We start from the raw sequence: 25,485 nt of genomic DNA on the forward strand, positions 1-25,485 counted from the left end.
ATGACATAAAATGACATTAAACATTATGAATATACAAGGTTACAGAACAACTCGGGTGGTTCAACTTTATTATGTATATTTAAATATCAAAGGGAAATTTATATAGAAATATTAAAAATAGCCCTCTCTGGTGTTAAAATTATGATTGGTAGGGCTGGTACTGTGGCGTAGTAGGCTAAGCCTCCGCCTGCAGTGCTGGCATCCCATATGGGCACCAGTTTGTGTCCCAGCTGCTCCTCTTCTGCTCCAGGTCCCTGCTGATGGCCAAGGAAAAGCAGTAGAAGATGGCTCAAGTGCTCTGGCCCCTGCACCTGCATGGGTGACCTAGAAGAAGCTCCTGGCTCCTGGCTCCTGGCTCCTGGCTCCAGATCAGCCCAAGTCTGGCAATTGCAGCCATTTGGGGAGTGAACCAGCAAATGGAAGGCTTTCTCTATCTCTCTATCCCTCTGTCTGTAACTCTACTATTCAAATAAATGAATAAAAAAAATCTCTAAAAAATAACTGGTTTCTGTTTACTTCTTAAGCATTTTCTAGTCATGAGTACATAATATGTTTTTATTTTATTTTATTTTATTTTATTTTTTAATTTTTTTTTCAGAAGCCCGAGCACTTGGGCCATTGTCCATTGCTTTTCCCAGGCCATTAGCAGGGAGCTAAATCTGAAGTAGAGCAGCTGGGACTCGAACCAGTGCCTGTAAGGGATGCTGCACCTCAGGCGGTGGCTTCACCCACTATAACACAACACCAGCCCCAAGGGAAATCTTTTAAAGGCAAATGAGGAAGATTATAGAAGTTGTTTTGATACAGGAAACCTGGGCTACAAAGATGAATGACAAGTGTGTTCAAGGATCAATCGTGGCCGGCGCCGTGGCTGACTAGGCTAATCCTCCATCTAGCGGTGCCAGCACACTAGGTTCTAGTCCCAGTCGGGGCACCGGATTCTGTCCCAGTTGCTCCCCTTCAGGCCAGCTCTCTGCTGTGGGCTGGGAGGGCAGTGGAGGATGGCCCAAGTGCTTGGGCCCTACACCCCATGGGAGACCAGGAGAAGCACCTGGCTCCTGCCATCGGATCAGCGCGGTGCACCGGCCACAGCGTGCCGGCCGCGGCGGCTATTGGAGGGTGAACCAACGGAAAAGGAAGACCTTTCTCTCTCTCTCTCTCTCACTGTCCACTCTGCCTGTCAAAAAAATAAAATAAAATAAAGGATCAATAGTTATATGTTTTTATGTTAAAGACTGATTAAATATGCTACATTTAAAATGATGTGGCACAATTAATAAAATTATTTTCCTCTTGATGGTATCATATATTGTGTACTCTGAACTTGGGGACAATGGCTTTTGAAATAATTTACAATGTAAAATAAAGAATATGGTATTTTCTAATGTTTTTTTAACTATTATTTAGTAAATATAAATTTCCAAAGTACAGTTTATGGATTACAATGGCTTTCCCACCCCCATAACTTCCCTCCCACTCGCAACCCTCCCATCTCCCGCTTCCTCTCCCATTCCATTCTCATCAAGATTCATTTACAATTATCTTTATATACAGAAGATCTATTTAGTATATATTAAGTAAAGATTTCATCAGTTTGCACCCACACAGAAACACAAAGTGTAAAATACTGTTTCAGTACTAGTTATAGCATTACTTCACATTGGACAACACATTAAGGACAGATCCCACATGAGGAGTAAGTACACAGTGACTCCTGTTGTTGACTTAGCAATTTGACACTCTTGTTTATGGCATCAATAATCTCCCTAGGCTCTAGTCATGAGTTGCCAAGGCTATGGAAGCCTTTTGAATTCGCCGACTTCGATCTTATTCAGACAGGGTCTTAGTCAAAGTGGAAGTTCCCTCCTCTCTTCAGAGAAAGGTACCTCCTTCTTTGATGGCCCCGTTCTTTCCACTGGGATCTCACTTGCAGAGATCTTTCATTTAGGTCCTCGTTTGTGTGTGTGTGTTTTTTTTTTTTTTTTCCCCAGAGTGTCTTGGCTTTCCATGCCTAAAATACTCTCATGGGCTCTTCAGCCATATCCAAATGCCTTAAGGGCTGATTCTGAGGCCAGAGTGCTATTTAGGACATCTGCCATTCTATGAGTCTGCTGTGTATCCCGCTTCCCATGATGGATCGTTCTCTCCCTTTTTGATTCTATCAGTTAGTATTAGCAGACACTAGTCTTGTTTGTGTGATCCCTTTGACTCTTAGACCTATCAATGTGATCAATTGTAAACTGAAATTGATCACTTGGACTAGTGAGATGGCATTGATACATGCCACTTTGATGGGATTGTATTGGAATCCCCTGGCACGTTTCTAACTCCACCATTTGGGGCAAGTCCGATTGAGCATGTCCCAAATTGTACATCTCCTCCCTCTCTTATTCCCACTCTTATATTTATTTATTTATTTTTTTTATCTTTTATTTAATGAATATAAATTTCCAAAGTACGTCTCATGGGTTACAATGGCTTTCCCCCCCATACCGTCCCTCCCACCCACCACCCTCCCCTTTCCCACTCCCTCTCCCCTTCCATTCACATCAAGATTCATTTTCGATTATCTTAGTATACAGAAGATCAGCTTAGTATACCTTAAGTAAGGATTTCAACAGCTTGTTCCCACACAGAAACATAAAGTGAAAAATAATAGATGATTTTTTTTTAAATGATGATGAAATCAGATCAGACCTATTGTCATGTTTAATCCCAGTGAGAGTCAAGTTGGGAATTGATAGTTTCTTTTTTTTTTTTTTTTTTTTAACAGAAGATCAGTTTAGTGTACATTAAGTAAAGATTTCAACAGTTTGCACCCCCATAGAAACACAAAGTGAAATATACTGTTTGAGTACTCGTTATAGCATTAAGCCTCAGTGTACAGCACATTAAGGACAGAGATCCTACATGAGGAGTAAGTGCACAGTGACTCCTGTTGTTGACTTTACAAATTGACACTCCTGTTTATGGCATCAGTAATCTCCCTATGCACCAGTCATGAGTTTCCAAGGCTATGGAAGCCCCTTGAGTTCTCCGACTCTTATCTTGTTTAGACAAGGTCATAGTCAAAGTGGAGGTTCTCTCCTCCCTTCAGAGAAAGGCACCTCCCTCTTTGAAGACCTGTTCTTTCCACTGGGATCTCACTCACAGAGATCTTTTTGCCAGAGTGTCTTGGCTTTCCATGCCTGAAATACTCTCATGGGCTTTTCAGCCAGATCCGAGTGCCTTTAGGGCTGATTCTGAGGCCAGAGTGCTATTTAGGACATCCGCCATTCTATGAGTCTGCTGAGTATCTCACTTCCCATGTTGGATCACTCTCCCCTTTATTTATTCTATCGGTTAGTGTTAGCAGATACTAGACTTGTTTATGTGCTCCCTTTGACTCTTAGTCCTTTCATTATGATCAATTGTAAACTGAAATTGATCACTTGGACTAGTGAGATGGCATTGATACATGCCACTTTGATGGGATTGTATTGGAATCCCCTGGCACGTTTCTAACTCCACCATTTGGGGCAAGTCCGATTGAGCATGTCCCAAATTGTACATCTCCTCCCTCTCTTATTCCCACTCTTATATTTAACAGGGGTCACTTTTCAGTTAAAATTTAAACACCTAAGAATAATTGTGTGTTAATCACAGAGTTCAACCAATAGTACTAGAACAAAAAAAAACATACTAAAATTGATAAAGTATTACATTGTATTTCAACAGTCAGGACAAGAGCTGATCAAGTCACTGTTTCTCATAGTGTCCATTTCACTTCAACAGGTTTCCTCTTTGGTGCTCAGTTAGTTGTCGCCAATCAGGGAGAACATATGATATTTGTCCCTTTGGGACTGGCTTAATTCACTCAGCATGATGTTTTCCAGATTCCTCCATCTTGTTGCAAATGACCAGGTTTCATTGTTTTTGATTGCTGTATAGTATTCGATAGAGTACATGTCCCATAATTTCTTTATCCAGTCTACTGTTGATGGGCATTTGGGTTGGTTCCAGGTCTTAGCTATTGTGAATTGAGCTGCAATAAACATTAATGTACAGACAGCTTGTTTGTTTGCCAGTTTAATTTCCTTTGGGCAAATTCCAAGGAGTGGGATGGCTGGGTTGAATGGTAGGGTTATATTCAGGTTTCTGAGGAATCTCCAGACTGACTTCCATAGTGGCTTAACCAATTTGCATTCCCACCAAAAGTGGGTTAGTGTCCCTTTTTCCCCACATCCTCTTCAGCATTTATTGTTGGTAGATTTCTGAATGGGAGCCATTCTAACCAGGGTGAGGTGAAACCTCATTGTAGTTTTGATTTACATTTCCCTGATTGCTAGTGATCTTGAACATTTTTTCAAGTGTCTGTTGGCCATTTGGATTTCCTCTTTTGAAAAATGTCTATTGAGGTCCTTGGCCCATCTCTTAAGTGGGTTGTTTTGATGTTGTGGAGTTTCTTGATTTCTTTATAGATTCTGGTTATCAACCCTTTATCTGTTGCATAGTTTGTAACATAATATGTTTATAATGAAAAAATTGGGAACTCTATTTACCTTTATGAGTAATTGTCAAGAATACCACTGATTGTGGAGTTAATAGCTCCAGAGGATATGGGGAAAAAGCAACTGCCTTTATCTGGCCTCTTGTTTGTGGATTCAAGAAAAATCAAAAATCAAAAACTCTAGTTTTAATGATCTGTGATTATTTTACTGTGTATGGGTGAAATGGTCATTTTTTCATTCAATTATTGCTTACAGCCATCATCTATATTCCCACTCACCTAGGGCCTTTTTGCTTTGTACTTATTAAACTTCTTATTTGGTGAAGTATTAATCTTTTTAACTGTAATGTAATTTTAAAATATGCTATCTCAAAAACTTTTTAAAAAAGGAAGAAGGTGGGAGGGAGATATGGGAGGGAGGAAGAAAGGGAATAATATTATGTTTTGGAATTGTATCTACAAAGCACATTGAATTTGTTAAATAAACATAAAAAACATACAAAATGAAAAACTCTACTATCAAACCTCAACAAAATAAAAAAACAACAAAATCCTTGTCATTGTAATACTGACAGTATTACAATGCTGCCTGTCCTTCAGTTGCATAGACATCATGGGCACTTAAACCACACTTTCATGCTCAGTCCCTGTATCATGCCTCCCCACTTGTCAAATAGTGTTCAACAGTCAAACCAGACGAGTTAGCATAAAGAAGCATGATTTTTCTCTTGTGTACAACTATGTTACTTTGTGAGTCCTCATTTAGCTCTATGTTTTTTTTTTCATTTAATAAACAGGAAGCTGTTACACCTCTTCTTACTCTGCATATATCAAGTATGGCATACAGTAATATGCTAAGTTGTTATTATAGTCTGACATCAATCAGTAAATATCACTGTACATTTGTAGTTTCCTAATATTCTCTTATGGACACTAACATATGGTCTTAAAACTATGTCTAACAAAAGAGTAGGCATTTTTATTGTTGGTGTTAGTATTTCTGATTCATCCAGTTTTGGTTTCATGATAAACTTGTTTCAGCTTTTACAAATGATATTCTTAAAATGAGAAATACTAAAATATTGGTGTGGCCCAATTTTATTTTTCTGTCACCTACATAATATGTAATTTTAAAATTATGGAACTCATAAATTCAATATCCTCATCTTATTGACAAGAAAACCAAAGCCCAGAGAGACTCTTCTTATACCCTGTCATTAGCAAAGTCGGATCCAGACCATGTCAGTCACCAGATCTCTATCACATTGTTATTTAATTGTGCTCCAAAGAACCCAAGAACCCTACGTCTGCAACAATTTACAGAATGTTTTCACATTCATCTAGTTCCAACAATGACCATGTGAAGTGATCATCATTATTATTTTACAAAGGGGTATCTTTGGCTTGCAGAATTTACATGACTTTTTTTTAACATTTTCAAACCCAGAAACCAGAGCTTTAGACTCCAAATCTGGAGTTTGCCTCTCTGAAATTACTGCAGCAACTTGTATTTTAAAATTAATTCTGTAATTTCTCTGTTCAAAAGAATCCATTGCTGAAAAAATTTTAGAAACATAAGATTTTATAACAACCTTATAAAGAGATTCATGAACTACTAGACAACTATTTTCTAAGAAAACATATCTTTTAGGACATATACCTCTTAAGACAACAGCTTTCTATACATAATTAAACATTGAACTCAGAATGATGAAAGCTTACCACTGTTTGACTTAGCAAGAAATTCAAGAGGGCTCTGATCCTGGTTAACCTTTGTATCATTAATATCAGAAGGTTCACAGCTTAAGTGAAAATCATCAATGTAAGCAGCTAGGGCTTCGGAGGCAGAGAAAAATGACTTTCCTTTATATTGGATGGAACCATCAGTATTAAAGGAGATGCTGTTCAGGATTAAAGTTGCTGGAAGATAAGGTTCAGAAGAGCTAAACTGGTGTTTCTTAACTGACTTTGCCATGGCTTTCTCAAAATGGGCAGCAATGTCCTTGCATCTTTCAAAAAACTCTAAACACAAAGAAAGGTATACAAGATTTCAGTTAAATAGAACTAGAGGACAATACTCTTGGCATCCTTGCTAGTCTTTCATCACATATAGCTACTTTTTATAAGTGAAACTACTCTATCCCCCTTAATGCTTTATGTATACTGGGCATTCAACAATGTTGATTGACAGTAAGTTTCATGGACATGGCTGCACGTATAAACTGTATTAGAGAACTCAGTATATGAGCCTTACTAGGTGGAAAATAAAAGAGATGTTGCTTATGTTTATTTTTGGTTTTATGCAATTGAATGAGTAGTTCTGGAATCTTGGGGTATTTTTATTTGCTACATTAAAACAAAGCAAGCCTTCAGAATCATTTTCATTTTCATTTTTGCACCTGTCTCCTTCCCACTGGTCAGACAGAGAAAATCATAAATGAAAACAAGAGGAGAACAATAATTGGCCCTGGCACAAGAGTGATGGCAAATAGAAACCAGGGAACAGGAAATTAATGCTGACAAGGAGGAGGGGTCCTCTGATCTTCCTACATTCTGGCTTTGCCCTAAGAGTTTAATAAAGGAGATCTTTTCATTACCACCTTACATCAATTACTGAGTCTTCCCCCAGATTATAAAAGGTTGTTACTAGGCTGGCGCCGCGGCTCACTAGGCTAATCCTCCGCCTAGCGGCGCCGGCACACCAGGTTCTAGTCCCGGTCGGGGCGCCGGATTCTGTCCCAGTTGCCCCTCTTCCAGGCCAGCCCTCTGCTGTGGCCAGGGAGTGCAGTGGAGGATGGCCCAGGTGCTTGGGCCCTGCACCCCATGGGAGACCAGGAGAAGCACCTGGCTCCTGGCTCCTGCCATCAGATCAGCGCGGTGCGCTGGCCTCAGCGCGCCGACTGCGGCGGCCATTGGAGGGTGAACCAACGGCAAAGGAAGACCTTTCTCTCTGTCTCTCTCTCTCACTGTCCACTCTGCCTGTCAAAAAAATTAAAAAAAAAAAAAAAAAAAAAAAAAAAAAAAAAAAAGGTTGTTACTATTAGCACCCTCAATTTCCAGATGAGAAAATAATGATACATGAAGATTAAGTAACTTGTCCAAAGTAGTAGAGTAGTTAAGCAGCAGCCATCGTTGAACCTCAAGAGGTTCTCAAGCTTGAACTTAAACTATCCATTGGTCCAAACTGACCACTGTCTTGTGTGCTGGAACAGCCCATATCATCTGTTCCCTAACTGCTTACCACAGTTAACATGCCAGCAATGAAGTTGGGTGCCCAAGTTCTCTAGTCTTTACCTTCTCTAAAATGCCTTAAGTTTCTATTGCTATTTGTGTGTGGAGGGGGTGCCAGTCATTTGATAACAATATTTACATAACTGTAAAGAGTAAGTACTCACTTTTTCAGTTCTTTGATATTCGAGTGGATACACTGTGTTTTCAGAATGTTATATTATGTGACCTCATAATACCTATATTTTCCATCCATGGGATATTTCTTGGTCTTTCCAATGTAATGGAGTTACACAGAAACCTTTGAGAATCAGGAGAAAATCAGGATTCATCTTCCCACAAAAATGCAATTTGGCTGGTAGATACAATGAATTCTAGGACTCCTGAGACTCATACATGTCCACCTTTGTATGAACCTTTGATGAAGAACTTTTGTCTAAAGGATGTGATAGAGGAGGGAATAAAGAGAAAAAAGGCCAACTAGGAAAAGAAGGATAAAAAGATATTAATTAGATTGAGACGAGCTAAACTGACATCATATGTTCTTGCAGCTACGATGATAAATACCTTCTTAGTAATTCAGGATCACAATCATCTTTCTTCCCTCTCTGTATCTAACAGTATGAATTGGTTACTATCACAGATGAAAGACAGTGAGTTTTTGAACTAGGGAGCTCAAGTCAAACTCAGTTACATCTTTTTTACTTGTTTGCCTCTATGTTCTTAATATGTAGTTTCTTCATTTTAAATTCTGCTTAATGGCCGGCGCCGCGGCTCACTAGGCTAATCCTCTGCCTTGCGGCGCCGGCACAACCGGTTCTAGTCCCGGTCGGGGTGCCGGATTCTGTCCCGGTTGCCCCTCTTCCAGGCCAGCTCTCTGCTGTGGCCAGGGAGTGCAGTGGAAGATGGCCCAAGTGCTTGGGCCCTGCACCCCATGGGAGACCAGGAGAAGCACCTGGCTCCTGCCTTCAGATCAGCGCAATGCACCGGCTGCAGCGCGGCGGCCGCGGTGGCCATTGGAGGGTGAACCAACGGCAAAGGAAGACCTTTCTCTCTGTCTGTCTCTCTCTCACTGTCCACTCTGCCTGTCAAAAAAAAAAAAAAATCTGTTTAATAATACTCATCTCACAGGTTGGCTATGTTTGCTCTCCTGCTGCTTTGTACTAGGAGGGATGCATCAAGGGGACAATACTTAAATGTTTTCAAAGCAGCTGGTAAAATTGTTGTCCTTAACCTACACTTCCCTACAACCTCCACCCCAAACCAACATCTTGCTACTCAGGTGCTGGCCCACTTTACCTACAAGCTCTCAGATCTGCCCACAATCCAGCAACATAAGGGATATTGTCTGGTTGTGCAGGACTCTGCCCCAGGTCACGGCCAATGTCCTTTCTGTCTGCTTGGTTCACGGCCACATAGACACATACACTGGTAAATGTTTTAGCCCTCTGAAAGGACATAGCATGCAGTAAGTATTAGGATTTTCTTTTGCCTGACCTCTTGGTGTTTTGCCCATCTCTCGGCTAAATATGCCAGTTTGATCTACATGATGGTTGGGCACATGTCTTCTTCCCTCTCTAAGATCAAACAAAATAAAAATGGTTGGGCATTCTCAGTTTTCAGTCCCATGGCGGTTACATGATGAATTAAATTTCCACCAAAACATTCTTTTCACTCTAAAGCATTCCACTGTGATAACAGCAGCCATGAAGATGTTCTGAGACATCTTGGCTTTGTTAAGAGCTGCTGAGAAGCAAGAAAACAGGTAAATCGAGTAATATATTACAGTCAAGAATTTAATCAAATAATGGCAGAATGCAGAAAGAGCAAGACATTGATCAGAGAGCTGGTGAGATTTTCACCAGTGCTGGTAATATTTTTGAGGTTCTAAGTGAGCCTCTTCAGGACCAGACTGTCGAATGTGCATCCACAGCTTAAATTCTAGTTTTAAGTGAAGACTTAAAGACATTTCTGCATCTTTCCCATTAACTGCATAATACTGAAAGTAGATAAATATTTCTAAAACAATCTAGAAAATCAATGTTAAGATGTCAGTGATTGATAATTGAACACTATAATCTTGTGATGTTCATATTTCTAAAAACAATTTCAAAAATCAATGTGTAAAATATGTCAGTGACCCTGATAATTGAACACCATAAAATTAACTTTATTTTGTGACTTTGATTTTATTATATTCATGACAAATTCATTCTTTGACTTTTTCACTATATCAGCTTGCAGGGGGTTAGGCAAAGAAGGAAATGAACATTTGTGTAATTTAAAAAGCAAAAGAATCATATCCAATAACTAAGAAAGGAGAAACACTGTATTTCCTAACTATAAGTCAAATAAAATGCAGGTTGTTTAGCTAGTTCCACTTGCAATTTTATGTTTGAAGTTGGTCTAATTCAATTCTCCTTGATAGCATTTTTAAAAAGGTATTCAGTCTGTTAAGTCCTCAGAGTATATCCATCTACCAGGAGGCAACTTGACTCTTGAGAAAAACAGAATATCAGGAATCAGAGAACTAGAGGAAGCCATCAGCTCTGATCCCTGATCTCCTCAGGATAAATCAGGCTCAAACAAGCCAAGTGGCTCAAGCCTCCTCTTTTTCAACAGAGAAAGATTCAGAGATTGCAGAGTTCTGTTTCCTTCTCTCATTCAATTCAATTAACACATAGTTATTGACTGCCAATGTGCAAGGAACCATGATAAGCACCATATAGGGATACGATGATGGAGCAGACATTCTCCTCACCAGGAGATTGCATCCCAGTAGCAAAGCTAAAGGCAGTATATAAATGAGTTGCAACCCAAGGAAAGACACGCTAAATGCCATCAAGAGCCCCCACGAGTGTCTGGGACACAGAGAACAGAGAAATTACTCCTGTTTGGTAGACTCGGTGAAAGTTCCAGATTAAACACAGTACTTAAACTTTGCCTTGAAAAAGAGGTGTTTCAGACACATGGAAATGAGAAAAAGGCACCCACCAGGAAAAAGGAACAACATAATGAAAGACACTGAATAGAAAAAACACAAATGGATATGTGGGAATACAAGAGAGCTTCAGATAGTTCATGGAAAATTTGCATGTCTTTTAATTCCATTTGTTCATGAACTTTTTGAAGCTTCCTTGCAGACCAGATTCCTCTGGGTTGTCAGGTAGTGACAGAAAAGCCTGGAACTTCTGTGTCACAAACAGTGAGTTTCCTGGGGTGTGTGTTGGGGGATAGTATATCCATTTTATAGAAAGAAAACTGAGCCACAGAAAGCTTTTATAGTTCTTTGTGGGAATACTTCCAGTGAGCGACAGAGTGAGTACTTAAAGTTTCAAAGCTCATATCCTTCCACCTAACTACAGTGCCCATCTTCCCCTATAATGGCTGAATGAAACGAGCACAGTCGCAGCTGGTCACTTCTTTGCATGGACACCATGGTGGGCAGTCCCAGATCCAGGTGAAGGCCTCCTACTCTGCTGTGCAGCTCTCAGAAGTCAACATCCCTCAGTTTAAGCCATTGGTAGAACAATTTTTAAAAAATATGCACTTGGATCATCTGGCCAGTGGGATATCTCATTGGTGTAACTCCACAGAGCAACTTTATTTCAGAACAACTGAAAGAAGAACCAGGATAGATTTCTTAATCTTGTGGGCTGTGTCTTAGGAACTTGATAAGTAAATCAAGCATATTTTATCAGAGATAGAGCATCTTAACTCAAGTTTGACACAGAGGAAATTATGAGCCCTGAAATATCAAGCTATAAACATGCTATGTTATAGAATTTGAATTTCAGTAGAGTAGTCACTGAGATGCAAGTTATCTCAATAGAAAGGACCTAATGGAAACATACATTATTTCAATCACCAGGCACGATGACAAGTAATGCTTCTTTGAAAGACAGCTCACACTTACTGGTTACCATTATTAACTAGTCAGAGTTTAGAGAAAGGCTGCTTTTAATGATCGAGAATGAAGAACAGAAGGAACCAATGCTTGAAACACAAAGGGCATTATAGACCAAACACACTGTCTTGAGATTTTTCTTCAAATGATTTGGCAAATGTTATGCAGTGAGTACATATAAGCGGTGCTACCTGGTGCTTTTTAATTTGGAGTATGTAACATTTTAGATAAATTATTTCATGTCCTATAACAATCCTTAACAAATTCAAATGGGAAGCTATATACATTTGAGGATCAAACTCATCCCTCAAACTACTACCCCTCATTTATTCAACACATCCTTATTGTCAATATAGAAAGGCACTATACAGTAGAGTTTAGAAGCTCTTAAACCACACTGACCAGGTTCAAATACCAGCATGACCTTGGTCAAACTACTTAACTTCCATGCACCCAAATTTCTTCATTTCTAAAATGACCACAACTATAATACCCAACTCACAGCAGCACTAGTGTAAGGATTACAAAGGTTAGAACAATATGTAACACACTTGAAAATTGCTCAGTGAAAATAGTGGTATGCTAGAATCTTCTTTTTCTAACAGGATGCACACACTTTTTGATTTTATGGCTGTCTTGAAATATTAAACACAAAAAAGAACACAAACCTATAATCTCATGCATTGTATCCATTAATATCCTTCAATTTACATTGCATAGATGAAAGGATTATCCCAAAGCAGGATCGATACTTGATTCATTTCATATCCTAAAATCTTCTAAAAGCTCAGTAAAGCCTGAGGCTGGAGAAGAATCATCAGCAAAATTTAAATTATTTCCCAAATTTTTAGCTTAAAGAACCATCATGATATGCGGCAGGGACTGCTTTTCTCTTTATGTCATTTAGCTTTCTCCCCAACATTTTCCAATTTCTTTTTATTTCTAAATCAAAATACTAACTTTTTTTTCTTTTCAAGTGGATGCAAGTGCTTCAGCAAAAATAGCTGCTAAAAGATTTTATTCACTTTAATACACCATGACTAATTGGGGGAAAACAACAAACAAGCACATTTGGATTATGTCTGTAGGCCTAAAACCATTCACTGGCACACTAGTAACATGTTAAATAGAATTGTACAATATTGGGTAATGAGGGAAAAAATTCCTTTGCTTGATGGAAATCTCTGTGGACATAATTTGAAGGAAAGGCAAAGGGAGATTTTATTCATTCTTTCTAAATTAAATAATATCATCCATAACCCTGAACACATTTTTTATTAAAAAATACTAGAATCAGGAAGGGAACATACGGGCTGCCTAGATCCATTTCCTACTGTAACTAACACCATATTTTAAGAATTTTCTCAGCAGACATTGGGTTACATAGAAATTATTGTGAGAAAAATATGAATAGTAGAAAGCAAATAGGATTTTAACTTTACATTGAAATTTATTGGAAGAAAGGCAGGCATGGTGTGCTCATATCCCATATTAGACTGTCAGGTTTCAAGTCCTGCCTTCATTTCTCTTCCAGCTTCCTGATAATGCACACTATGGAAGGCAACAGGCAATGGATCACGTATGTGGAGCGCTGCCACCCCTAAGGGCGACTGGATGGAGTTCCTGGGTTTCCTGGCTTTGCCTGGAGCAGTGGTAGCTATTATGGCATTTGGGGAGTGACCAGGAGATGGTATTCCTGTCTCCCTTACCCCCTTTATTTCTATCTCTATATACCTCTGCCTTTCAAATAAATAAAATTTTAAAAATCAATTTAATGGGAAACTATTCTAACACCTGGGAAAGGTGATTTTTCTTCTTTTTAAGATATTATTTTAAAAATGCCTGCAACAGCCAAGGTTGGGAGAATCTGAAGCTAGGAGGCAGGAATTCCATACAGGTCTTCCATTTGGTTGGCAGAGACCCAAGTACTTGAGCCATCATCTGCTAACCTCCCAGGGTGTTCATTACCAGGAAACTAGATAGGAAGCAGAGTATCTAGGACTTGAACAAGGCACAATAGGAGACATGAGCAACCCAAGCTGGGGCTCATTGTAGCACACAACAATGCCCAGCTCATGGTGACACTTCTTAATGAAAAATCAAATCATGCAAATTGTTTCACTATCTACAGAAAGTCCTATAGTGGGAGCTATAGAGGGAAACAAGAAAATGTAGGAGACAGTGTTTTGGCTTTGTGGTTATTCTAAAATAGTGGGAAAGGGGGGAAATGTATCTGAAAGTTAGCAGTCAGCACTGAGCAGCCGTATTATGCTGCTAATGGGTAGAACCAATGCTAGATCAACCAGCAGTTGTCAGTAAACAGAGGCTTTGCAGGTGGAGTGCTGAGAGCATCTCACTGGAGAGCTGATGAGCCTTGTGCCTATCACTCCTGCATTGGCATTGTGGCACAGTGGGTAAAGCCACAGCCTGCGATGCTGGCATCCCATATGGGCACCAATTTGTGTCCCACCTGCTCCACTTCCAATCCAGCTCCCTGCTAATGGCCTAAGAAATGCAGCAGAGGGTGGTTCAAGTGTTTAGGTCCCTGCCATTCATGTCAGAGACTCAGAAAAATCTTTTGATTCATGGCTTCAGACTTGGCCCAGCACTGGCCATTGCAGCTATATTGGTAGTGAACAGATGGATGGAAGATGTCTCTCTGTCCCTTCCTCTCCCTGTCTCTAAATAACTTTGATTCTCCAACAATCTTTTAAAGAAAAAAGAAGAAAGTATAATCTAAAAATGTACTAATTTGGAAAATATAACCATTGAGCACTCTACCAACTCTGTATTAGCAATTCCCCCCAGTATTGTAAACAACCACAAGAAGGAAAAAAAAATGGACAAGAAGAGGTGATCTTAAGGAAAGGAAAAGCAAAAACTCAAAACAGTAACAACAAAACTTCTACTCATGATGAACTTGCAAACAAAAGATATGATGAAGTTGCAAACTGAATACAATCAGCACCTAAGGTATAAGGAAAACAAGTAAGCACAGGTCAAGTCCCAGGCTTGCATAATTTGGGGAAAGCTAAGAAAGAAAGGTATTTGGTGAAGGAGAAACACCATATGAAAAACCATGGAAGCTGAAAGTTGGATCGTACTTAGGTTCTGGGAGGCACCGGAGGATTGAGAAGAAAAGAGGGATGAAAGACAAGGGAGAATGAAAGCAAAATTAGGGTGCCGCTTAAATGCAAGAGGTAAGGTGAATTTGTTTTGTGGGTAATGGGAGCAGGACAGCAATGGGAAGAAGGTGATACAAGACACCAGATGAAGTAGAGGAGCACTGTGGAAGCCCTCAGACATGTTGGGAGTTGATCAGCATAGCTAAGGTGGGTCATGATGATGTCTGAACCATGAGGAGACAACCAGGATGGAATGGGATGTTTTGAAGATAGGATTCAGAAGGAATAGACTTGGCTAGCCACTGGGAATAAATAACAGGGAACTTTTAAGTATTTAAGTTTCAGAAGCTAAAGCCACTAAAAAAAAAAAAGGTTAAAAAAAATGAGCAAAAGCATTCCCCTAGGAATAAAGAAAAATCTAATTTAGTCATGCTGATGGTTTACATAAAATTCTTATTTTACTTTTTGTTATGTATTTTAAATAATGTAAGTAGGTACATGAAGAAAACATGGGATGCCTGTGTGCCAGTCATCAAGGTTTTATGATTGTTTACTTTTTGTTAAAGTCGCACTAGCTATCTCTAGAGAGCTGAAATGCAGATGCCCCTGTAGCTCACTTTCTCCATCCATATCCCTCCCTTCTCCCTAGCTGCCTACTACCCGCAGGTGGGTGTTCTTATCCCTCCTCTGGCAATGCTTCTAGGCTTGCTCCACATATGTAGGTATCAATCATTTATGGTATTGTTTCATGTGCTTTAAAAATTTGTATAAAATAATTCTGTAAATCTTTTTAAAACTTTTCTAAAAGGGCAATTTTAGGGGTGATTACTTGGTATAGTGGTTAAGACACTGCTTGGGATGCCCAAACCTTATGCTGGGAGTACCTGGGTTAGAGTCTTAGTTCTGCTACAGATTCCAACTTCCTTCAAATGAACACTCTAAAACGCAGCAGGTGACAGCTTATGTAGTTGGGTTTTAGCCATTAGACTCAGTTTGGGCTCCCAGCTCCCAACTTCACCCTGGCACAGCCTTGGCTGTTGTGGGCATTTGAGGGGTGAATCAGTAGATGGAAGCTCTTTTTTTCCTCTGTTTCTTTTCATTATTCATCAGAGCAGTACATATGTTACAACCAATGAACTTACATATTATCAGCACAACCAAAGACCACACTCTAAATCAGAGTTCACTCTTGGCGTTTTACATTCTATAGATTTGGACATACAATGTCATATTTACCATACACACATTTTTGCAATTTTTTTCTCACTTTTGTGCTTTGAATGTGTACTTATATTGATACAAGGAGAGTATTATATATTTTCTATTTATATAATTTTTATTTCTGTTTATTATATATAAATATTACTTATACAATCATGTTTTAAAGAAATTAAATATGCTGAAGGTCAGGTAAGAGACTGAACCTGTAGGTATTGATTTGAAGTATGTACACATACACGCAACATTTGAACCATGAGAAGAGATTTGTTTTCCAGGCTAAGGTGAGGCATCTAGTAGATTCTGGGTTACTTGAAAGCAACAATTTTGTATTATTTATCTCTGAATGGCCCACAGCACCAATCACGGTGTGATAATGAATGTTTGTTGAATGAATGAATGAACTTTTTTCCTCTGATAGAATATGCAACACAGCTTTGAAATTGGAAACCACAGATAAAATTTGAACTGTAAGTTAATTTTATTAGTCAGCAGAGTTCTTCTTTTATTTTTTTCTCTTGGCAGAAATAACACTTAAAAGTTGGGAGGTTTCTGGGCATTTGGCCAAGGAGTTGAGGCACTGTGTGGGATGTCTGATCCCATATCAGAGTGCCTGGTCCAAGTCCTGGCTCCACTCCCTATTCTAGCTTCCTACTAATGAACACCCTGGGAGGCAGAAGGTGATGATTCTAGTAGGTGGGTCCCCATGTCATACAAGAGAGACCTGAACCGAGTTCCTGGTCCCTGGCTTCAGTTTTGGTCAGCCCCAGCTGCTGCTGACATTTGAGGAGTGAACCAGCAATTGGGAGCTCTCTGTTTCTCTACATTTCAAAAAAAAAAAAAAATCCAAAAACTTAGGAGTTGATATTTCCCACTAAAAAAAAGATATTATTGGGTTTAAATGCAAAAATCTAAATATTTGACATGAGTTGACTTATTCTTAAGCCTGGCAACAGCCAGAGTAGCTGCAGGCACTTGTTTGCAGTGTGACACTACCTCTTCCCACTGCCACTCATATCCACTGTCAGTTACTGTGGATTGTTGCTTGCACTGCTGTTTTTCTTATGATCTGGCATATTCCATTGTATTCTAGCCTCTAAGAAAGAGTGGGAAAAAATGAAGCTGGACTGCGAGGCCCAATGTCTCATACCAAACAGGAGGAAACATTTCTTTGCAAAACCAAAGGTTCCATCCTTAGGTGTTTAACAAGTAATCAATGTGTCTGGGTCAGACAGTCTAGGTCATAGGAAACAGCATTTATTTATTTACTAAATAAATTTTAATGCATGCCTTAAGTGGGCATTTCAGTTTGCAATCCAACCTCATGTTCGCAGACTAGTTTTATGATGCAACATTTACAAGCCCTTTAGAGAAATTAACTTTCTCTTTAGCTGTTAGTATTTAGTCTCACATGGTTTTCATCACATTAGAAATCTTCTCTAATAACCTGAGAACCTTCCTAATCTCCATTTTCTCTTATTATATTGACCCAATAGGACCAGTCATGACTCTGATTGGACTTATTATCAATGCATACATTATTTCTAAACATTGAAATTAGTTTGATATTGATTTAAATACGAAAATATGGGGATAATTCCTTTTAATTAACTCTAGCATTGCCAGTTAAAGGAAACTAACTAAAGGTTAGATTTGCCCACTAAATTGTTACCTTTCAATGGTACAAGACAACTGTCTAAATGACAACTTCCCAATCAGCAGCTCAGCACCAGCTGGGGTCCTACCAAGAGGAAGATGATGAGAAGCTGTTAGTGTATGCCCTGACTCCTAAGAAACATTGGCAAAGATTTCAGGAGGGCCTTCAAGGGAAGGGGAGCTGCCTCTGACATTGGAGGGAAGGCAGTATTCTTGTGGGGTCCTGTCTGTAGACAGAAAATACGGTGCGTCCTCACTGGCTTTGTATCTCTAAGTGGCGTACCCTTGTGTCTGAAACTGATTCTCTACCCAAGCTTTTCTCCTCTTAAATGTGACAGATTCTTACAGGGCCTTTATGTTAGATGATTTCTTTGGAGAGGGGATGATCTTTTTTTTATCAGAAAGATATGTCCAGTATGCTTTAAAAATAGGGGCCATCTGACCTTTGCTGGAGAAGCAGATTCTAGAAGCTCTACAAAAGTTTGCCTTTTCATTGCATTTTTTTTTTTTTTTTTTTGACAGGCAGAGTGGACAGTGAGAGAGAGAGACAGAGAGAGAAAGGTCTTCCTTTGCCGTTGGTTCACCCTCCAATGGCCGCCGCTGCAGCCGGCGCACCGCGCTGATCCTGGCAGGAGCCAGGAGCCAGGTGCTTTTCCTGGTCTCCCATGGGGTGCAGGGCCCAAGCACCTGGGCCATCCTCCACTGCACTCCCTGGCCATAGCAGAGAGCTGGCCTGGAAGAGGGGCAACCGGGACAGAATCCGGCGCCCCAACCGGGACTAGAACCCGGTGTGCCGGCGCCGCAAGGTGGAGGATTAGCCTATTGAGCCACGGCGCCGGCTTCATTGCATTTTAAAAGATTTCCTGCCACATCGAGTGTGTACCAAACTGCCTTGAGGATGAAAACTATCTCCCAGATGGGTAAGAGAAAGACAGTACACAAAGCACTATGGCCAAAATGAATTCAAGGTAACTTTATTTCAGGTGATTTTAAAGTTTCCTCTTAAGTGTTTGAAAAAGTAATTTGTACTATGAATTTAACTTAAATTTTTTTAAACATGAGATGTTTAAAATTGTATAAGTGATTAATTTTTCTCACCCAAGGAAGGTAATTTTTTCTTGAAAACCCCCTAAAGGAAAAGTTTAATATGTACTCATTAGTGAAACTAATAGTACTGAATTATGTTTTTAAGATTTATTTATTCACTGGAGAGGTAGAGTTACAGACAGAGGGAGAGACAGAGAGAAAGATCTTTTATCCACTGGTTCATTCCCTAAATGACTGCAATGGCCCGGGCTGGGCCAGGGCTGAAGCCAGGAGCTTATTCCAGGTCTCCAATGTGGGTTCAGGACTTGGGCCATCTTCCACTGCTGTCCCAGGCCACAGTCAGAGAGCTGGATCATAAGAGGAGCAACTCGGACATGAGCCGGTGCCCATACAGGATGCCTGCATGGCAAGTGGAGGCTTAGCCTACTATGCCACAATGGCAACCCCCAAAATTATTTCAATATTTAGTAAATAATATATATGATGAAAATGTTAGGGTAGGCATTGTGGCACAATGGGTTAGGCTGCAGCCTGAAACATCTACATCTCATACTACAGTGCCTGATTCAAGTCTTGGCTACTGCACTTTTTTTTTTTTTTTGACAGATAGAGTGGACAGTGAGAAAGAGAGACAGAGAGATAGGTCTTCCTTTTCTGTTGGTTCACCCTCCAGTGGCCGCTGCAGCCGGAGTGCTGCAGCCGGTGCACCGCGCCGATCCGAAGGCAGGAGCCAGGTGCTTCTCCTGGTCTCCCATGCAGGTGCAGGGCCCAAGCACTTGGGCCATCCTCCACTGCACTCCCGGGCCACAGCAGAGAGCTGAACAGGAAGAGGAGCAACCAGGACAGAATCCAGCACCCCGACTGGAACTAGAACCCGGGGTGCCGGCGCCGCAGGCAGAGGATTAAGCCTATTGAGCCGCAGTGCCAGCCTGGCTACAGCACTTCTGATTCAGCTTTCTGCTAATGTGCCTGAAAAGACAGAGATGAGAGCCCAATTACTTTGGTCCCTATCACTCATGTGTGAGACATGTAAGGAGTTCTGGACTTCTGACTTTCCACTGGTCTAATCATGGCTGTTATAAGCATTTGCTGAGTAAACCAGTGGGTGGAAAGCCAATTTCTCTGTCTCTGTCTCTCTCTTTGCCTCCTTCGATTTCTTCCTTCCTCCCTCTCTGTCACTTTGCCTTTCAAACAAATTAGTAAATAAATCTTTTTAAAAAATATTTATAAGATTGAAATATTGGGGCTGGCACTGTGGCATAGCGAGTAAAGTTGCTGCCTGCAGTGCCGGCATCTCATATGGGTGTCGGTTTGAGTCCTGGTTGCTCCACTTCTGATCCAGCTCTCTGCTATGGCCTGGGAAAGCAGTAGAAAATGGCCCAAGTCCTTGGGCCCCTGCACGCGTGTGGGAGACCCGGAAGAAGCTCCCGACTCCTGGCTTTGGATAGGTGCAGCTCCAGTCATTGCAGCCAGTTGGGGAGTGAACCAGCAGATGGAAGACTTCTCTCTTTCTAACTTTGACTTTCAAATAAATAAATAAATAAACTTTTTTAAAAAAAGATTGAAATATTAATCTATAAGCTCAGAAAAGTAAAGACAAAAAATCAGTAAACTACGCAAATTTATTTCTACTATTAGCAAATAACTTTGAGAACTTAATGCTACATATGCTAAATCTGTAGGTCTGGGATGAGGGCTTTCTTTGCAACTAGAAGATTCTTATAAATTTAAAGAAATGCCTAGCAAGTAATGCTGCTCCTCCGCACGCGGAGGAGCCGCACCGGACCGGACGCTTGTTGTTCCCTTTTTTACAAGTCCTTTCTATAGTAAAGTAAGAATAAGTAAACAGCAAACTCCCAAAGCAAGAATGAGTAGAGAGAAATGAGAAAGAACGAAGTAACGAACTTCCCCGCGAACTCTCCAACGCACTCTCCAACCAACCCACACCACCATGCCATCTCTCTCCTCCTATATAGTCCTCTCCACCAATCCGTGCTCTGCTACCCACATGCCGAGTACGCTGCTCTCCTCCAATCAGGAGCAGGTCCTACAGTTTATTGGTGGAACTGGAGGCAGCTGTGTAGAAGCTGTTTCTCCCTTCTCAGCGCCATATTGTGGGAGAGCAGATGCATAGAATAAGTCTTAATTCCAGTAACTTAGTCTAGTCCGGGTTGCTCCCCACAAGTAAAATAGGATATTCAATAAAATGTAGTTTTGGTTTCTCATAATCCACACCTTTGGGAGCATCTGTGAGGTGTGACTTCGTATGGAAATGACAAAGAGTCAACCTTAAATTCTCTTAAAAAGCAGCCCCTGAACTCCTTGCCTTGATTACTCCAATTGAATACTATCCCTCATGAAGATCAAGTTCATTCCTGCCTTTTGGCTTGTGGAATACTCTTCACCAAGATATTCACACGGCATTCATATATTAGCTCAAACATCATCTCTTCAGAGTCAGTCTCAACTACTCCATCTCCAATAGCCCTTTCCTGCTCACTGTGAACTCCATACCCTCTTTTAGCTTTTTGCATAATATGGTGAGTGTGCATATATTTGAATATTTGTCAACTGTGTTACTCAGCCATTAGAAGTGAAGTTCAATATTGCAAGAACAATGCCCATTTGGTTTGCTGCTGTGTAAACTCTTAGCACCAGCTTTATTTATACATATTAGGAAGTGCTCTATAAATACTTGTAAATGGATAAATGACACCATCGATGTGCATCCCTTTTGGAAAACAACTTGGTCTTATTTTCTTGAAAACAGAGTATTTTAAAACACAGTTGCACATGCATGCAATACAGCATGATACAATCCTTGAGGATATGAATATTAATGTACTATATCCATTTTATAGGCTACTTACCTCTTAGATTCTAATTTAGCGTAAAAACATACACACTGAACTCCTGATGGAATGATTCTTTTTTCTTCAAATGCCTGTTCATTCTGACAGTGTGTCTACTATGTTTTTTTTTTTTTCAACGTGGACATTTAGAAGACCTATTTCATGAATGACAGAACTTTTTACCATATATACACCTATCAGAGGATCAATAACTGTTAACTCTTGGTGAGTTAACACTCAGTTTCTACACACAAAATAAGCGAAGGGTTGTTTGTCTATTGAAATGATTCTGTTTGCTGTATAAATAGAACCACAAAAATAAATCGATGTGCATGCTTCTCTAGAGAAAAAACTCCTCTCTATTGTTTTATTCTCATGGTGGTGCCTAAACCATATGAGATGCGACAGCCTAGGCTCAACTATTCTCTAGTGAACTGTTGGTTATCTTTGAAGCTAAGGAATCAATATTGCATCCTCATTAGAATTGTCTTCCTCTGCCTTCAAATCTTACTTCAGGTATTAAAATACCATTCATACTCTAAAATAATAGATAAATATTAAATAGCAAACTCAATATCATATTATACCATGCTTTGTATCAAGAGGTGTTTTCAAATGGATGGTAGCATTCTAATTAGAATATTTATCAAATTGTTCCTATGTCATAGCTAAACATTTGACAGTTTTTGAGGCAAGGAGGAAAAATGATTAAATCCATAGATTATCCTCAAATTAATATTTTAAATCAAGAACATATTCACGGCCGGTGCTGCGGCTCACTTGGCTAATCCTCTGCCTGTGGCGCTGGCACCCCGAGTTCTAGTCCCAGTTGGGGTGCCGGATCTGCTGCTCTTCTTCCAGTCCAGCTCTCTGCTGTGGCCCGGGAGTGCAGTGGAGGATGGCCCAAGTGCTTGGGCCCTGCACCCGCATGGGAGACCAGGAGGAAGCACCTGGCTCCTGGCTTTGGATTGGTGCAGTGTGCCGGCTGCAGTGGTCATTTGGAGGGTGAACCAATGAAAAAGGAAGACCTTTCTCTCTGTCTCTCTCACTATCTAACTCTGCCTGTCCAAAAAAAAAAAAAAAAAAACACACAAAACAAAACATATTCTCTCAGATAATGACCTAATATCAGTTATTTTAATCCAGGATCTATTGTTAAAAAATACTTGTGTGATTATAGTAATATGTTTTAAATATTTGCATTTCATGGAACCAAAGCACTACATAATATTTGTATAAAATTTTTACAGCAATGTCACATAAACCATTTCCATCCCACCGTCTTACATGGCAACACATACTGACATGTCTCCAGTTTTGGAGTGATGTGTGAACAGAAGGCTAAGTTATTGATTCTGTTTAGATACCTACATTTATTGATTATATGCTTTGTGCTAGATGCTAGGGATCCTAATAGGATAAGGCCCATGCTATTACAATAGTGGCTATTTAGGTATGAGAAAGAAGGGGCTGGTGTTGTGGCATAGTGGGTTGGGCCACTCCTTGTGATGCTGGCATCCTATATGAGTGTCACTTCAAAGCCCAGCTGCTCTTCTTCTGATCCAGCTGCCTGCTAATGAGCCTGAGAAAGCAGCAGAAGATGACCTTGCACCCATGTGAGAGACCTGGAAGAAGCTCCAAGTTCCAGGCTTCAGCCTGGTACAGTCCTAAATGTTTTGACCATTTGGGAAGTGAACCAGCAGATGGAAGATCTTTATTTCTCTCTTCCTATTCCTCTGTAACTTTGTCTTTCAAATAAATAAAATAAATCTTAAAAAAACGAAAAGAAAAAATGCATGTGTAGAACATACAATAAATTTGGGTGTGCATGTTTTATGTGTATGTTACTGTAATCCTATAAATACATACATGCACGTGGAAGTGATGCACATTTGTACTATATACATTCAAATATACATGGTACATATCATGCATGCATACATCATCTGATTTCTCTATAATGTAAGAAGCTAGATACACCCCGAACATATAAAATACTGAAATTAGGATGGATGTTATAATTTTAGGAAAATAAAATTAGCAGGAAGCTGGAGTGGAGAGGGGAGTCAGGACTGGAACTCAGATACTCCAACATGGGATGCAGGCTTCCAAAGCAGCAGCTTAGCCTCTGCAAACACCCACCCTGCAGGCATAATCTTATTCAAAACTTCAGAGGGCTTTCATCTGAACATCAGACACTGTATAAACATATGCTACGCCCAGCACTGACTAAAAGTTCACGGATGTGACGGGAAATATCAGATAACCTGTACATATTCTTTTTCCCAAACTAATACTTTCCTAAATTTTCTCAGTTTTACATTAAGTAATATTTAAGTACCATCTCTGGTCTTCGCAATGAGCAGCATCCTATTTATATGACTATCAACCTATTTTCCTTTCCATCTCTGTCATTAAGATATTTAAAATAAAGCAATAAAATCATACTAAAACAGTAGTTTCTTCTAATATCACCATTCGAAAATTTTAACATGTGTCCCAGTTTGAACAGAGAAAATTTGGCCAAATAAAATTCAGATACAGCAAAGATCTTTTCCTTTCCACAAAAAATGCTGCCACCATTCCTATTTGGATTCAGTGAGGGAATTAAACACTAATATTCTAAGGTGTCTACACCCTATGTATATAGAACAACGCACACTGTTACCATCCTTGGAAGCAACAAGAAACATTTTTAATGTGGTATTCAGATGAGGAAACTACATTGAGAAAGACTCATATTTGTAGATTTACTCCATTCAAAATGTTCTTCTGAAAAGGTTTTTCCGTCCCACCATAGCTGACCAATATCTAGTAATCTTCACCATCCCTTGTTACTTCTCAGTTCACTGTCTGCTGTAGTCAGAAGACCCGCATCCTCCCTCTCCTTCCTCTTGAGGGTCTCACTCCTTTCCCCTTTTCTACACCACTGACCTCCAGAACTTTGTAAAACGTAATACACAGTATGGAGTACGCCATGCAGAAACTCTTTAACTTCAAATCTTTTCAGAGGATCATATTCCTTTGTTGGGGGTAGGGGACATTTAACAAATTCTGCCCATAATTCTTGGATGATGATTTATGGTTCCTATGAGTTGTTATAACTTTTAAAAAATATGTATTTATTTGAAAGGCAGAGTCTCTTTTCTCTCTCTCTCTCTCTCATACACATGCATCCATACACACACACACACACACACACACACACACACACTTTCATCTGCTGGGTCACTCCCCAAATGACCACAACAGCTGGGTGTGGGCCAGGCTGAAGCCAGGATCCTAGAACTCCCTCTTGGTCTCCCACATGGATGACAGGGGCCTTCATACTTAGGCCATCATCTGCTTCCTTCCCAGATTCATCAGCAGGGAGCTGTCTTGGAAGAGGAGCAGCCAAAGCTTGAACCAGTGCTCTGCCAAGCCTGGTGGTGCTTAACCCACTAAGCCACAACGCTGGCCCATAACTTGTCCAGGTGAAAGCTCAGAAGCCTATGTTTCCTTAGATAATTGGATGGATTATTTCATGATGCTTTTTCTATGTCTTATGGTATACAAGCCTGTCTGTTCCTAGGGTTTGTTAAGACAACCACTTAACAAAATAGTAAGCCTGAGCCACTCACTCTCGTATCTTGTATTAAGGAGCCAGCTTTCCTCTGCTGATTCCTGTTCTACTCATCCTTATCACATGGAGACAACGTTAGACTTTTTGTGTTCATTGATTTTTTTTTTTTTTTGCTTTTGATCCCATAAACAGGAACTATCTATGAGTCAAGCTGTACGATCTTGGACTGAAGCCCAGGCTATTAACGCGTTTTCCAAGGATGTGCAGTAAGATGACTGTCAGAGTCAGTGATGAGAACGCCAGCTTGACAGATCAAATTCTAATTCTAAATGGGGCAGCATCCCACTTCTTGTTAACCTTCATCACAACAACTTGATAATGTTTGAGACCAATTGGAATTG

General features: G+C 40.0%; 1 protein-coding gene across 13 annotated transcripts in view; it reads right to left on the reverse strand.

Annotated features, from left to right (window-relative positions):
* The window catches only part of GRIP1 (glutamate receptor interacting protein 1), a 739,429-nt gene that overhangs the window by 248,891 nt on the left and 465,053 nt on the right, over nucleotides 1–25,485 (reverse strand). For 3 of the 13 annotated variants that reach the window (XM_051846413.2, XM_051846411.2, XM_051846408.2), the window contains exon 1: nucleotides 6,212–7,105. The exons of 9 other annotated variants lie outside the window; for them this stretch is intronic. In XM_051846413.2, coding sequence (XP_051702373.2) covers nucleotides 6,212–6,464 — 253 coding nt within the window. In that variant the 5' untranslated portion in view covers nucleotides 6,465–7,105. Of the gene's footprint in view, nucleotides 1–6,211; nucleotides 7,109–25,485 lie in introns of those variants that run through there. One more of the 13 variants, XM_051846420.2, reaches the window with a different exon arrangement.

Source organism: Oryctolagus cuniculus, chromosome 11, assembly GCF_964237555.1.
Source record: "Oryctolagus cuniculus chromosome 11, mOryCun1.1, whole genome shotgun sequence".
Lineage (NCBI taxonomy): Eukaryota > Metazoa > Chordata > Mammalia > Lagomorpha > Leporidae > Oryctolagus > Oryctolagus cuniculus.